The 16,504-nt window shown below is 40.1% G+C and overlaps 1 protein-coding gene across 6 annotated transcripts in view; it reads left to right on the forward strand.

The window, feature by feature from the left end:
• The window catches only part of LOC309664435 (cyclin-dependent kinase 20-like), a 50,765-nt gene that overhangs the window by 23,489 nt on the left and 10,772 nt on the right, over window positions 1–16,504 (forward strand). For 2 of the 6 annotated variants that reach the window (XR_014265741.1, XR_014265745.1), the window contains one exon: window positions 933–1,120. Coding sequence is in view for 1 of the 6 variants with exons in the window: in XM_082469860.1 (XP_082325986.1) it covers window positions 15,378–15,419 (42 nt within the window). In the remaining 5 variants the exon portion in view is untranslated. Of the gene's footprint in view, window positions 1–932; window positions 1,121–1,513; window positions 3,051–15,377; window positions 15,420–16,504 lie in introns of those variants that run through there. The other 4 variants (XR_014265743.1, XR_014265742.1, XR_014265744.1 and 1 more) reach the window with 4 other exon arrangements.

Raw genomic sequence — 16,504 nt, forward strand, 5'->3', positions numbered from 1 at the left:
GATCATGCTAACATGATAACACCTGATAGAAAAAGAACCGTAATAACTCCAAATTGGAAAGAAACCCCATGTGGCAACTCTGAGAAACTCAGAAACAGCAATTAGAGGATTGGTTCTCTGACGCCCTATCCTAATGTGCCGTGGGCCTGCTGGACCCGGGCTCTTTACCTCGCTGTTCTAGCTTTCAGAATCCTGGGAGAGACCATGTATCTGGGAATCAGCCCATCTCAGACCAGTCATTTTCCTCTGTGCTAATGGCCGTGACAGGGCATGGGCCTTCGCCAGGCCTGGCCCGCGGTGGCACTGCTGGGTACACCACTGGGAAGGGCATGTTCTGAGCAGGGCAGTTGCAGATATGCAACAGAAACTGTTTACAACCACAAGGCTGAATTAGTTTATCTGTAAACCTGGGTTCCTTGGGGACCAAGTGAGACGTTCCACGTGGAAGTTCACTTTATGCAGCCCTGCAAAGCCCAGGTCCTGAGTACGGCCCAGGTCCCCAGCACAGCCTAGGTCCCAAGCACAGCCCAGATCCCGGGCAGGGTGGGTAGTGTTGGGTCCTGCCTCCCTGCCCAGCCTTCTTCAGTTGAGCCATAGGTAACCACTGGGAGTGCTTCAGACATCCTGTGCCCAGTGCACATGAAGAACCCCACCCTCAATCCCCCTGCAATGGCACCAACCCCAGGCAGTCTCAACACCCACGCTCAGCCACTGCTCTCCTCCAGGACACACCTGTCTCCTCTATGGTGGAACACTGCTTCTGTGTTGTGTTCCCTACCATGCTGTGCAGCCTGTGAGGATGGGGATCATATCCTTTACACCTACATGTCCCCAGTATGCACTGGGTGATGGTCGAATGAATGAAAATAATAAGTGTTTAGGAAATAAATGGGCCCTATGGGAGTTGTTACATTAATTTTGTTGTTGCCTAGGGCACGGAGATCTGTCGAGCCCTCTACAGCCTGCAGCTCTGGTGAATTTGGTGACTTACCCTCGGCTGCAACTGGTTGTCACCGTGGACGAGCAGGGACTGATCAAAGTATGGAAAGCAGAGAACGGGTGTGAGCAAGCCTCCTGCCTGCCTACATACTGTGACTTTCCAGAAGGCCCCCTCCTGCTGGTGAGTGACCCAGCTCTCAGGAACCTCTGCTGTTTCCCAGGGTCTGTGGACCTGGCACCAGACCACTGTGCCAGGTGGCACTTCAAGCCAGGCCCTCCACATGGCAGACCAAGTGACCACATAATTCTGCTCGGTCCCGCAAGCTCCTCCTTGCCTGCCACGTGGAGGGCAGACTCCTCATCCCCCTTCGGCTCTAGTGTGCCACAGCCTGTTCCCTGGCCCCATCTCTGCAGCCTCTCACCCCTTCAGAGTGAGGTCCAGCCCTGTGGGCTGCCTGTGTTTTCTTGTCCACGGGCCCCTGCTTTCCTGTCTCCTGGTCCTACTCATAGTCTTTCTTCCCCTTGCAGTTCCTTCTCACTACTGCATTCTCACCGTTCTTTCCCCCTTTTCAAGTCTCCACGAGGGCCCAACTCAAAGGAAAACTGAGGCATGTTCGACAGAATGCAAGCATTTGCCTCAGATGATGAAGGCCTTCTGCTGCCAGGACATTTGTTTTAGAGGTGATTCTTGGGCATTGGGAGGGAGCATTTGGCCAGAGAGAAATGGCAAAAGTGGGTGTTAGCTGGCAGATTGAGGAAGTAGCTCTCACCTGGGGGCAGTATCCTCCTCCTGGAGGGAAGGAGGTCTTTGCAAGTGTGGGCAAACTGGCATCCCAAATATCAAGATGAGCAGACATCCAGGAACAGTTTCATATGTAAACAGAACTAACTCTGTAAAAGAACTAAGCTCGTAAACAAAAAAAGTAAAACCTGATGAAACAGATTTCACATAAACAACTCTAGTTGTTTAAAGAAGACTTTGGAATAAGTGTAATTAACATCTCCAGAGCAATTTGAGAATATATTGTGTAGATGAAGAGGAAGCCACTAAGTTTCTCTCCTGGGAATGGTAGAGCACATGATTCACACATACTTGTCAGTGAAGGACAATTAGAAAAATTAGAATATATATCAAGTCAGAGAGCTAAAAAGAGCAAACGGTTTCTAGGCCAAGATTCAGAAGATGGCAGAAATCAAAGTGCTGAGCCTAACAATGGGGCTGCTTTTGCCCTGGAGATGTTTACTACAAAGCTAAGGGGCTGAGCAGAGCTTAATAGCCAAGTAGACAAAAGTTGGACGGCAGGGCCACCAAGGAATGGAGCCCTGTGAATCCTCTTACGTTGGGTGGGTTATCAAGTTTCAACCTAAGAGGGAGGGTGGTCTGAAAGTAAACAGTCCCTGAACTGGCTGCAGCTGCCCAGTTACTGGCTGGGAGTAAATGAAAATCCTTTCTGGAGAAGGTTAACAACTCCCAAGGCCTCTCTTTTCAAATACAGTGTTCAGCACTCACTTAGAGATAAGTAGGCACATGAGGTAAGATGATATGAACTACCCAAGGCAATCTACAGATTCAGTGCAATCCCTATCAAACTACCATTGGCATTTTTCACAGAACTAGAGCAAATTTTTTTTTAAATTACATGGAAACACAAAAGACCCCGAATAGCCAAAGCAATCTTGAGAAAGAAAAATGGAGCTGGAGGAATCAGACTCCCTGACTGCAGACTATACTACAAAGCTACAGTAATCAAAACAGTATGGTACTGGCACAAAAACAGAAATATATATCAATGGAATAGGATAGAAAGCCCAGAAATAAACTCACGCTCCTATGGTCAATTAATCTATGGCAAGGGAGGAAAGAATATACAATGGAGAAAAAACAGTCTCTTTGATGAGTGGTGCTGGGAAAACTGGACAGCTACATGTAAAAGAATGAAATTAGAACATTCTCTAACACCATAAACAAAAATAAACTGGAAATGGATCAAAGACCTAAATGTAAGTCCAGACACTATAAAACTCTTAGAGAAAAACATAGGCAGAACATTCTTTGACATAGATCAAAGCAATATCGTTTTTGATCCACCTCCTAGAGTAATGAAAATAAAAACAAAACTAAACAAAAGTGACCTAATTAAGCTTAAAAGCTTCTGCACAGCAAAGGAAACCATCAGCAAAACAAAAAGATACCCATAGAATGGGAGAAAATATTTGCAAATAATGCAACTGACAAGGGGTTAATCTCCAAAATATACAAACAGCTCATGGAGCTCTATGTCAAAAAAACAAACAACCCAATCAAAAAATGGGCAGAAGATCTAAACAGACAGTTCTCCAAAGAAGATATACAGATAGCCAAAAAGCATATGAAAAGATGCTCAGCATCACTAATTATCAGAGAAATGCAAATCAAAACTACAATGAGGTATCACCTTGCACCTGTCAGAATGGCCATCATCAAAAAGTCTACAAACAGTAAGTGCTAGAGAGGGTGTGGAGAAAAGGGAACCCTCCTACACTGTTGGTGGGAATGTAAATTGGTACAACCACTATGGAGAACAATATGGAGGTTCCTTAAAAAACTTAAAATAGAGCTACCATATGATCCACCAATCCCACTCCTGGGCATATATCTGGAGAAAACCATAATCCAAAGGGATACATACACCCCAGTGTTCATTGCAGCACTATTTACAATGGCCAGGACATGGAAGCAACCTAAATGTCCATCAACAGAGGAATGGATAAAGAAGATGTGGTACATATATGCAATGGAATATTACTCAGCCATAAAAAAGAATGAAATAATGCCATTTGCAGCAAAATGGATGAACCTGAAGATTATCATACTAAGTCAAGTAAGTCAGACAAAGACAAATATCATATGATATCACTCATATGTGGAATCTAATTTTTTTTAAAAAAGATACAAATGAACTCATTTGTAAAACAGAAGCAGACTTAATAGATATCAAAAACAAACTTATGATTACCTAAGGGGAAACGTGGTGGGGAGGGATAAATCAGGAGCTTGGGACGAATACACACACTACTATATATAAGATAGATAACAAGGACCTACTGTATAGCACAGGGAACTCTACCCAATATTCTGTGATAACCTGCATGAGAAAAGAATGTAAAAAAGAATGAATATATGTATATGTATAACTGAATCACTTTGCTGTACAGCTGAAACTAACACAATGTTGTAAGTCAACTATACTCCATAAAAAAGAAAAAAAGATAACATGAACTAGAACCTGCAGGATAAACAGCTGACAATGTCAGTAGAGCCCCAGGGGATTTGGATATTGTAGTTAATAGACACAAACACTAGCACACCTGTGGTTGCCCTGCTCAAGGAGATAAATTTCAACAGAGAACTTAAAGCCGTGAAAAATGACATACAGATTTGGAAAAGAACCAAGTAGAAAGAAATTCTGGAGTAGCAAAACTGAATAACAAACGTTAGGACTCAGCGGATGAATTTAATAGCAGAGTGGACAATTGAATCCCACAAAAGTCTGGGGTGGGTGGGGGGAACTTGTGGGCCACTGGCAGTGTTCTTAACTTCGGTGGTGACATGAATATTTACTTTGTAAAAATGTACTGAGCTCTTATGTTTATGTCTTGTGCAATTTTCTATGTGTATTATATACATCAATTAAGAAGTTAATAGTATGAAAGAATTAGTGAACTGGAAGATAAAAGTAATTATCTACAATGGAATGGGGAGACAAGGAGTGGTAAATGTGGAAGAGAGGCTGAGAGATGGAGACCAGTGCTTCTCAGACTTGAATGGGATGTGACTCACCTGTGGATCTTGTTTAAATGAAGATTCTGATTCAGTGGATCCCTGGGGATGCCTGAGATGCTGAGTTTTTAGAAGCTTCTTGAGAATATTGATGCTATCAGGTCATAGACCACACTTTGAATGGCGAGGCCATAAAGGATCCATGAAAAAATTTTAGTATTTGTTTATTTTATATCCTAGGAGTAGGTGAGGCAGGGGCGCATAGGAAACATTTGAAGAGATGATGGTAGATATTTTTCCAAAATAGACTAAGGACAGTACTCCATGGAATCAAGAAGGCCCTGCAAACCCCAAGCAGGGTAAATAAAAATAAATCTGCATATAGACCCATCAGAGTGAACTGAGATAACTGAAGACTAAGAAAAATGTATTTAATAGCAGCGAGAGGAAGTAAAATGACCTTCGGTGTAATACTAATGAGACTTCTTCAGGCAGAGGGAAAATGATCACAGACGAAATGTCAGAGAAGCAGGAAAGATCGATGAGCCGCAACAGTGAGGAAATCCACCTCACCTTTGATGAGGAAATCTAAATATTGACTGTATAAAACAGCAACAACAATGCCTTGTGGACTTTAAACTATATGTAGAAATAAAATGCATGACTTTAGCATTTAGGCTAGGGGAGGTTTATGAGGAACTAAAAGGTCTAAGCTCCTTGAATTGTCGGAGAAGATTAAATGTACCAATTAGCAGTATACTTTATAAGGCAGTCTGCAAATAGTAATCTCTCGTCTAACTCCTAGAAGAATAGTATACAGCATATAGCTTCTAAATCATAAGAGGAAGATGAATGTGTTTTGTGGTTGCACCATAGGGGGCAGGATCAACCTGACCCAAAATGTGGCTTGGTTATTGTTGACTGAAAAAAAAAAAATGCACAACCTAAAAGTTGAGAGTTATGTTTTATTGGGTGGACTTTCTGAGGACTGCAGGCCCGGGACATGGCATCTCAGATGACATTGCAGAAACTGTTCCGAAGAGGCAAGGGTGGGGAGCCAGGATATATAGGAGATTCTCAACAAAAGACCAGGTAGTCAGAACATCAGAAGATTACTGTTAATAAAAGAAAACCAGATTTCTCAAGTTATGGAATTTAGTACTTTTCTATGTTTGGGAAGATGCAAGAGCCTGGGCTCACTGAAATCATTCCTTTGATATGCACCTTAAATATCTGGGGCCAGTATCCTGTGTTTTCTCATCCTGTGTTTCCTCAGGGTACACTGGCAGAACCAGGGGGTGCGGCAGTGGCTGAGGGTTTGGCAGTGAGCAGCCCATTTGTCTACATCCTGGGTTCCCTTAGGGCTCACCCTCCGGTGGCTGTAATATGATGGCTTGATGGCTGCAACATCCTTTGTTTACTGATATGGCAGGCAACATTTTAGTTCTCATTATCAAGACTGATGATGCCACACATGCAGCGAGTGGGAGTGAAAAGGTCAATTTTTCACATAATGAGACTTTGTTGGGAGAGCAGTGTGGGCTCCCAGGAGGCAGCTCTGGAAATGGCTTGAGGAAGCAGGGAGGAGTTACTGACTCTGGCTTTCCCTGTGGTTTGGGAGGTGGGGTTCTTACCCTGGGCCAGGGTTTACTGGTGTGAATTCTCTGCAGGTGCCCCTTTCTTATCAGCTTGCCCTGGGGTAAGAGAGGGGGGTGGTCCTTAAAGGCTATCAGCTGTCAAACATCAAAAATGGAGTAAGTTATTATGATGCATTTCTGATGTTTGATGACTGACAGGTACATGTTTCATTTCCCCGAACCTGAACTTGTATAAGTAGGCCATATGGTCCTCTGTGAGACCTGCGTTCTAAATTGGCAGATGAAGGGAAGTTCTCTTGAATGACTTGCTCAAGAGCTTGGTGTTGTGTGTTTTTTAAAGTGAAATGAGAGTCTTGGTCACTGTTGGTAATGTCTGGGTCTCCAAAGGGGATAGGAGTGCCTGCTATGTGCAGACATGTGTGACTATCATTTATATCTGGGGTGTTTGGGGGGCAAGAGGTCCTGAGGTCTTCCTCCCAAATGGGAAAGCTTGGATGAGAATTTAGTTTCTGCATTGGCTGGCCACATGGCCATGCCACTGGCAGTGGCCAAAGAGTGTAAACATGCTGGTTGTTTGCTGGGGCATCAAGGGCTAAGGTGACTGAGATGACAGCCTGAAGGTCAACCATTTGTGTGGACTGTTGTGTCTGTCCTTTATCAGGGACACCCGGTAAGGTACGGGCAGCAGCAGTGCTCTGGTGGGCCGTGTGGCATGGGACAGTGGCAGTGCTCTCTATACCACGAGAGAATTCCCTTTCATGTCTACTCAGAGGGTGGCCTGCTCCAGTGTCATTGCCTGTGGCAAGGGTCTGAGGACAACAGGAAGCTACTTCCTCCTGCACCAGATGGCCAGGCCTGCCTTCATCCTGAAGATGTCATTTCTGTCTTAGCAAGGAGGCTCCAGTGGCTGTGCGGAGCCTGCAGGATGCTACCTCCACGTCCCAAGGCATAATACGTACCTGGGAACAGAGAGTCACCTGTGATCTGAACCTGAACCTTTGATCACCTCTGTCACCACTAGAGCCCAGATGTAGCCTGCAGCTTTCACTTTGATGGTGTGTTGTGCGGGGCTGAGGTCGGTAGGTTTTGTATCAGAAGCACTGATTTTCTTGAGGTTGCCCTGTCGGAGGATGGGGCAGGATCAACCCCCTACACAAAATTTGGCTCAGATTTGGAGACTGCTGACTTTACACATGCACCAGTGGGGTACGGAAAAGGGTATCCCCCCAAAATTCAGGTCTACCCAGAGCCTCAGAATGTGACCTTCTTTGGAAATGGTGCTGCTGCGATGTATTTATTTATTTATTTATTTATTTATCATCTTTATTGGAGTATAATTGCTTTACAATGGTGTGTTAGTTTCTGCTTTATAACAAAGTGAATCAGCTATACATACACATATACCCCCATATCTCCTCCCTCTTGCACCTCCCTGCCACCCTTCCTATTCTGCGATGTATTTAGTTAAGGATCTCAAGATGAAATCATCCTGGATTTAGTCTGGGCCCTTAATCTAACGGTATCTTGCTAAGAAGAGGAGAGGGCACAGAGACACAGAGAAGCCATGTGCAGATGCCGCAGACATTGGAGTGTGCTGTTACACGCCAAGGAAAGCCCTAGAACCTTCAGAGGAAGCAGAGCCCTGCTGGTACCTTGACTTTGGGCCTCTAGCCTCCAGAACTGTGAGGGAGTAAATTTTTGTTTTTTTAAGCCACCCTGTTTTGTTACTTCAGCCCTAGGAAATTAATACAAGACTCATCTAAAACAGAACACTTAAGGAGGATGGAATTAAAAGGATGGGAAAATGATAGGCGTTGGAGATGCCAACCAGAAGCAAGCTCACACAGCTGGTAATGTTAGACGAGAAGACCGGAAGATCAAAGTTTTTACTAGATCTTAGGGGTCATTTCAAAATAATAATTTGATCAGCCTCCCAGAAAGATACAGCGAGGCTAATTTTGAATGCACTTTAAAGTATGGCCTAAAATATATATGGAACAAAAATGTGTGGAATTTCAAGGAGAAATTGTTAACGTTACAAGCATCACGAGAAATTTCTGTTACCTGGCTAAAGAGAGATGATCTGGGCGGGCCCACTTTAATTCCATGAGTGCTTCAAAGGCAGAGAGTTTTCTCTGACTGGTCACAGAAGAGGAAGTCAGAGACTCACGGGTGTGGGGGCCTCACGTGCTGGCTGCCAGGCTGTCGGTGGGCCTGAGAACAAGAATAGTCTCTGCCACCAACCAGCAGGCAGGGAAACCTTAGTTCTGTAGCCACAATGTCCTGGACTGCCAACAACCTGAATGGGGCCCCAATGAGAACCCAGCACCTTGACGCCTTGGCTTAGCTTTGTGTGACTTCGTCTCACGGGTTATTGGGAAGATGATCTACATATAGGTCTGTGGCTCATTTCAAGTTAAATTATATTTGTGTGCATGGTCAGCGTCAGGGTTCATTTTTATTTACAAATGGGTATCCAGAATTTGTAGGAAAGACCATCCTTTCTTCATCAAATTATATCATCACCTTTGTTTGTCAAAATATCAAATGACTGTATGTGTTATATGTGTTATATGTTGAACATGTGGGTCAGTCTCCACTGATCTGTTTGTCTGTCCTCATGACAGTAACACAGGGTCTTGTTTCCCGCAGATTACAGTTAAGTCATGACCTCCAGCATTTTCTTTTTTGGAAAATATATCCATTTCCATAAAATTTGTCAAGTCAGCTTGGAAATTTCTACAAAACTGCTTACTGGGATTTTGATTACTTTGAATCTATAGATTGATTTGGGGATAACTGACATCTTAATGTTTAGTCTTCTAAGCCATGAACATGGCATATATGACCCCATTTATATAGGCCTTCATTTATTTCTCTCAACAAAGTTTTGTAGGTTTAAGTGAACAGGGCTTGCACATATTTTGTTAAAATTATTCGTAAGTATTTTTATACGATTTAAATGTTATTTTAAAATTTGATTTTCCAATATTTTCATTGCTAGTATACAGCATATATAGAAATACATAAATAATTGTATGATCAAGCCACCCAAGATGGCTCTTCTCTTGCTCGCTGTACAACCCCTGCCCGACCAGTCCTCCTTCATCTACACACTACTCACATCACCAAGCTTCCCTCCTAATACATACTTGCCCCGGCCCCAGCTAGTGATTGTTCTAATCTTTAGATCAGAGCACCTCCACTGTGATAGCTTATCAAAGGGACGGTGAGGGACGTGCCCCTCTGCTTGTTTCCCTGGTAACCGATGAGCCAACCTGATGTCAATTCCCCCTATAACCGGTAACCTCCCCGAGCTCTGGGAGCAAAGACTACTACCATGTCCTGCCCGCTGTCTGCCGCACACCGTGGAGTGTAGCTCCAGGACATGTAAGCTCCTCCATCCATTAAACCATTGATGTCTATGTCGCTGACTCCAGGCTCTTTCTTCGGTGTCGAGGCTGGGCAAGTGCAGGGCTTGCAGGCCTGTAGGGTGCAACGCAACAGTAATACATAGGGCTTTGTATAGTTTGGAATTTACAAAAAAATTTCTGTGCATACTATATGTAGCATACATAGAAATCATTTGTGTATAAATATAAATAGAAATGCATTCGATTTTTGTATATTGACCCGTATTCAACTGCCTTGCTAAATTTACATATTAATTCTTTGTGTGTGTGTGTGTGTGTGTGTGTGTGTGTTTTGAGCACTTAGAGTAAATCTAATTTCTTTTTTTTTATAAACATCTTTATTGGAGCATAATTACAAGGTGTTAGTTTCTGCTGTATAACAAAGTGAATCAGCTATATGTATACATATATCCCCATTTCCCCTCTCTCTTGCATCTCCCTCCCACCCTCCCCATCCCACCGCTCTAGGTGGTCACAAAGCACCGAGCTGATCTCCCCGTGTAATCCAGCTGCTTCCCACTAGCTATCTGTTTTACATTAGGTAGTGTATATATGTCCATGCCACTCTCTCACTTCGTCCCAGCTTACCCTTCCCCCTCCCCATGTCCTCAAGTCCATTCTCTACATCTGCGTCTTTATTCCTGTCCTGCCCCTAGGTTCTTCAGAACCTTTTTTTTTTTTTTTTTTAGATTCCATATATACGTGTTACCATATGGTATTTGTTTTTCTCTTTCTGACTTACTTCACTCTGTATGACAGACTCTAGGTCCATCCACCTCACTACAAATAACTCAGTTTTGTTTCTTTTTATGGTTGAGTAATATTCCATTGTATATATGTGCCACATCTTCTTTATCCATTCATCTGTTGATGGACACTTAGGTTGCTTCCATGTCCTGGCTATTGTAAATAAAGCTGAAATGAACATTGTGGTACATGACTCTTTTTGAATTATGGTTTTCTCAGGGTACCTGCCCAGTAGTGGGATTGCTGGGTCATATGGTAGTTCTATTTTTAGTTTTTTAAGGAACCTCCATATTGTTCTCCATAGTGGCTATATCGATTTACATTCCCACCAACAGTGCAAGAGTGTTCCCTTTTCTCCACACCCTCTCCAGCATTTATTGTTTGTAGATTTTTTCATGATGGCCATTGTGACTGGTGTGAGATGATATCTCATTGTCGTTTTGATTTGCATTTCTCTAATAATTAATGATGTTGAGCATTCTTTCATGTGTTTGTTGGCAATCTGTGTATCTTCTTTGGAGAAATGTCTATTTGGTCTTCTGACCATTCTTGGATTGGGTTGTTTGTTTTTTTGATATTGAGCTGCATGAGCTGCTTGTAAATTTTGGAGATTAATCAATCCTTTGTCAGTTGCTTCATTTGAAAATATTTTCTCCCATTCTGAGGGTTGTCTTTTGGTCTTGTTTATGGTTTCCTTTGCTGTGCAAAAGCTTTTAACTCTCATTAGGTCCCATTTTTTAATTTTGGTTTTTATTTCCATTTCTCTAGGAGGTGGGTCAAAAAGGATCTTGCTGTGATTTATGTCATGGAGTGTTCTGCCTATGTTTTCCTCTAAGAGTTTCATAGTATCTGGTCTTCCATTTAGGTCTTTAATCCATTTTGAGTTTATTTTCATGTATGGTGTTAGGGAGCATTCTAATTTCATGCTTTTACATGTAGCTGTCCAGTTTTCCCAGCACCACTTATTGAAGAGGCTGTCTTTTCTCCACTGTATATGCTTGCCTCCTTTATCAAAGATAAGGTGACCATATGTGCGTGGGTTTATCTCTGGGCTGTCTATCCTGTTCCATTCATCTATGTTTCTGTTTTTGTGCCAGTACCATACTGTCTTGATTACTGTAGCTTTGTAGTATAGTCTGAAGTCAGGGAGCCTGATTCCTCCAGCTCCGTTTTTCTTTCCCAAGATTGCTTTGGCTATTCAGGGTCTTTTGAGTTTCCATACAAATGGTGAGATTTTTTTGTTCTAGTTCTGTGAAAAATGCCAGTGGTAGTTTGGTAAGGATTGCATTGACTCTGTAGATTGCTTTGGGTAGTAGAGGCATTTTCACAATGTTGATTCTTCCAGTCCAAGAACATGATATATCTCGAGTAATATAATTATATATGTATGTATTACATATATAATATATTAGAGTTAGATATATTTATAAATATATAATATATCATAATTATGTTATTTATATAATAAATATAAAATAAATACATTTATATTATAATTATATATATATAAATATATTATTTAATATATATATTTTTATATATAAAAATATATATACTTTGTGGTATAAAATTGGTTAAAGCAGTCAGAAAATAACTACCCATAAGGAATAGATTTATAATTTAACTACATTAAAATGTAAAAGTTGTGTACATTAAAACACTATTTAAAAATTGAAAGATAAAGTAATGAGTGTCAGAGAATATTTTCTAAAGTTATAAACAATAAAGGATTAAAATGTATATACATATATATTTTTTTTAATTTAAACATATAATTTTAAATCTCTGATTCAATAGGAAGGCAGGCAATGTATAGAAAATAGGTGGTGCTTCATAATAGAGAAAATAAAAATGGCCAAAAAGATATGAAAATTTACTTAAAATCATTATTATTCAAGGAAGTGCATATTACACTATGGTGAGATACCACTCTATCCCCTCAGACTGGCAAACATTAAAAACCTTTAGAGTTATGAGTGTTGTTGAGGATATGTCACAACAAGAACTCATTCAGCACTGGAGGCAGTGCATATTAATCCGTCCCTTTGGAAAACAAGTTGTTATTAAATGGTAAAGTGGTGATATTCCTATCACCACCCCTAGGAATATATAACTTTGAGAAGCTCATGCGCACATGAACCATGACAGTATGAACAAGATTGTTCATAAAAGCAAGCATAGTAGTCCCAAATTAGAAACAACCCAAGTATTCATAAATAGTAAAATGGATAAATATGCTGCAGTAGAGTCATACAATGGAAATATTCTACAGAAATGCAAGTAAACAAACTAGAGCTCCATACAACAACATTGATGAATCTTACAAAAGGTTGAACAGAAGGCATAAAAAAGTAAATCTATGATTCCATAGATTCCATTTATATGCAACTCAGAAATAAGCAAAACTAACTTGTATTGTTTAGAGATGTAAACATAGGAGATAAAATCATAAAGCAAAGCAGAGAAATGATCACTATGACAATCAAGATTGTGATTGCACATAAACTGGAGCAAGAGGGTTTTGATCATGAAAGAACACTCATATTCTTTTTGGGGACCTGCAATTTTTAATTTCTTAAGCTGGGTAGTAATTACATTAGTGTTTGCTTTATAATACTTTGTTAAATTGTACATCTATGTTTTGTTTGCTTTTGCACATACATTGTGTTTAACAATAAAATTTTTTAATTATATATTACTTATATGTTATAAAAAGATTTACCACAAAATTCAGCAGTTTAAGTAGGCAAATACTTATTATCTCACATATTTTCTGAAGGCCAGGCCTTTGTGAGTATCTTAGCCGGGTGGCCTTGGGGTCAAGCCATTGGCCAGGGCTGTAGTCATATGGCTTGACTGGGGCCGGAGGATCCACTTCCATGAAAGTTCACACACATGTCTGTTGGTTGGGGGCCTCAGCTCCTTACCATGTGGGCCACTTCACGGGGCTGCTTGAGTTTCCTTACCACATGACAGCGGACTTCCTCCAGAGTGAATGATTCAAGAGAGAAAGAGAAGAGAGCAATGCCTTTCATAACCTAGTATCAGAAGTCAAACATTGTCAATTTGCCACATTCTATTCATTAAAAGGAAGTCATTAAAGTCCAGTCCATGATGAAGATAGAGGAATTAAACTCCATCTCTTCAAGGGAATGGTATCAGAGTATTTGTGGACATATTTTAAATCACCATAAATTTTATCAGAAGTCTACTATAAACGAATTCAATGTAGAGTACCTATATTAGGAAAAGTATTTGCAACATATAGGAAAGCAAAATGACTTAATCTATTATAAATGAGGATAGGAACTCAATATACACACTGAAAAAAGACATGAAAAAATTCTAATGAGCATATAAGAGGAAAAATATAAACAATGCTAGTGAAAATGAAAATCTGAGTTTTTACAGCTTTTCTGGAAGAAATGTCACATATATTGTATATTAGTGTGGAGACTTAAACCACTTAATATACAAAGAATTTATTTCTTTAAAAGGGAATAAAGACACAGACCTACTAGAGAATGGACTTGAGGATACGGGGAGGGGGAAGGGTAAGCTGGGACAAAGTGAGAGAGTGGCATGGACATATATACACTACCAAACGTAAAATAGATAGCTAGTGGGAAGCAGCCGCATAGCACAGGGAGATCAGCTCGGTGCTTTGTGACCACCTAGAGGGGTGGGATAGGGAGGGTAGGAGGGAGGGAGATGCAAGAGGGAAGAGATATGGGGACATATGTATATGTATAACTGATTCACTTTGTTATAAAGCAGAAACTAACACACCACTGTAAAGCAATTATACTCCAATAAAGATGTTTAAAAAGAAAAGGGACCAATATGTATAAAATATGTATGGAGATGTTTATTTTACATTATTTGTAGAAGAAAAAAGCTGAAACAAATGGAATGACCAATAAGTACAGAAATGTTTGAATACATTATGACACATCCATGATGTGAAAACATTTTTTTAAACTTTCTATTGACACATAGTGTACATACAGAAAAGTGCAATATTGCATGCATAAAGCCCAAAGAAATATCACTATCTGGTCATACTCATGATATCAGCATTCTAATCAAGAAAGAGAACAATGTCAGAACCCCCAAAGCCCTCTCAGCTTCCTTGTAGTCTCAAACTTCTCTGAGTAACCACTATCCTGACATCTGAGAACATAGATTAATGTTGCTTTTTTTGGTACTTTGCATGCATGAAATCATATAGTATGTTATGTGGTATATTATATAGTTGACGCTTGAACAACACTGCTTTGAACTGTGGGTTCACTTATATGTGGGTATTTTTCAATAGTAAATAGTATAGTACTACACAGTCGGTGGTTGGTTGAATCTGCAGATGCAGAGGAACCAGGGATATGGAGAGTTGACTATAAGTTATACATGGGTTAACTCCCATGTTGTTCAAGGGTCAACTGTAGTTTTATTTTCCTTTGTATTCTATTTGTCAGATTCATCCATACTACATGTAGTTATAGGTAATTGATTCTCATTGCTGCATAGTACTTTATTGTGTCTCAACTCATTTATCCACACCAGTTTTAACAGGTATTTAGTTTCCAGCTTGGGACTATTATGATTAGTGCTATGAATATTCTAGTACATGTCTTTTGGTAAATAAATGTGCACATTTCTGATAGATATATACCTAGGAGCAGAATTGCTGGGTCATAGGATATGCATGTGTTTGGCTTTAGTAGACTCTGCCAAGCAGTATTCCAAAGTGGTTGGACCAATTTATGCTCCCAGTAAGAGTGTATGAGATCTACTGTTGTTCCACATTCATACCAACACTTGCTTTTTCCATGTTTTAGATTTCAGCTTTTGGATGTGTGTCATGAAGTGGTTCTCATAGATTTTCTTCTAGAAGCCTAATTGTTTTTTCTTCACATTTAGGTATGCAATCCATATGGAATTGATTTTTATGTATGGTATGAGGTAAGTGTCAGGTCACACTTATTTTTTCATATGGATATTCAATTGACCCAGCACCACTTATTGAAAAGATCCATCTTTACCATACTATTTTGATGATGATAGCTTTTTAGTATAGTTTGAAATCAGGGACCATGATACCTCCAACTTTGTTTTCTTATCAAGGTTGTTTTGACTATTTGGGTCTTTTGTGTGGAAAGATACACTGTGTTCATGAATTGGAAGAATTAATATTGGTAAAAATGACCATACTACCCAAGGCAATCTGCAGATTTAGTGCAATCCCTTTCAAAATACCAACAGCATTTTTCACAGAACTGCAATAAATTATTCTAAAATGTGTATGAAAACACAGAAGACACAGAATAATCAAAACAATCTTGACAAAGAAGAACAAAGCTGGAGGTATCATGCTCCCTGATCTTAAACTATACTACAAAGCTACAGTCATCAAAACAGTATGGTACTGGCACAAAAATAGATACATAAATCGTTAGAACAGAATAGAGAGCCCAGAATTAAACCCACACTTATATGGGCAATTCTTCTATGCCAAAGTAGTCAAGAATATACAATGGGGAAAAGATAGTGTCTTCACTAATTGGTGTTGGATAAACTGGACAGCTCCATGAAAAAGAATCAAACTGGACTACTTTCTCACACCATAAAAAAAAAAAAAAAAAAAAAAACTCAAAATGGATTAAAGCCTTAAACGTAAGACCTGAAAACAAAACATCTAGAAAAACATAGTCAGTACACTCTTTGACATTGGTCTTAGCAATATTTTTTTGGATATGTGTCTTCAGGCAAGGGAAACAAAAGCAAAAATAAACAAATGGGACTACATCAAACCAAAAAGCTTTTGTATAGCAAAGGAAACTTTTAACAAAATGAATAAACAGCATGCTGAATAGGAGAAGGTATTTGCAAATGATATCCAATAAGGGGTTAATACCCAAAATATACGAAGAACTCATATAACCCAAAAGATCTCATATAACCCAATACCAATTGAAAAATTTGCAGAGGACCTAAATAGACATTTTTCCAAAGACATACATATGGCCAACAGACACATGAAAAGATGT

Source organism: Balaenoptera physalus, assembly GCF_965194825.1.
Source record: "Balaenoptera physalus genome assembly, chromosome: 7".
NCBI classification, from domain to species: domain Eukaryota; kingdom Metazoa; phylum Chordata; class Mammalia; order Artiodactyla; family Balaenopteridae; genus Balaenoptera; species Balaenoptera physalus.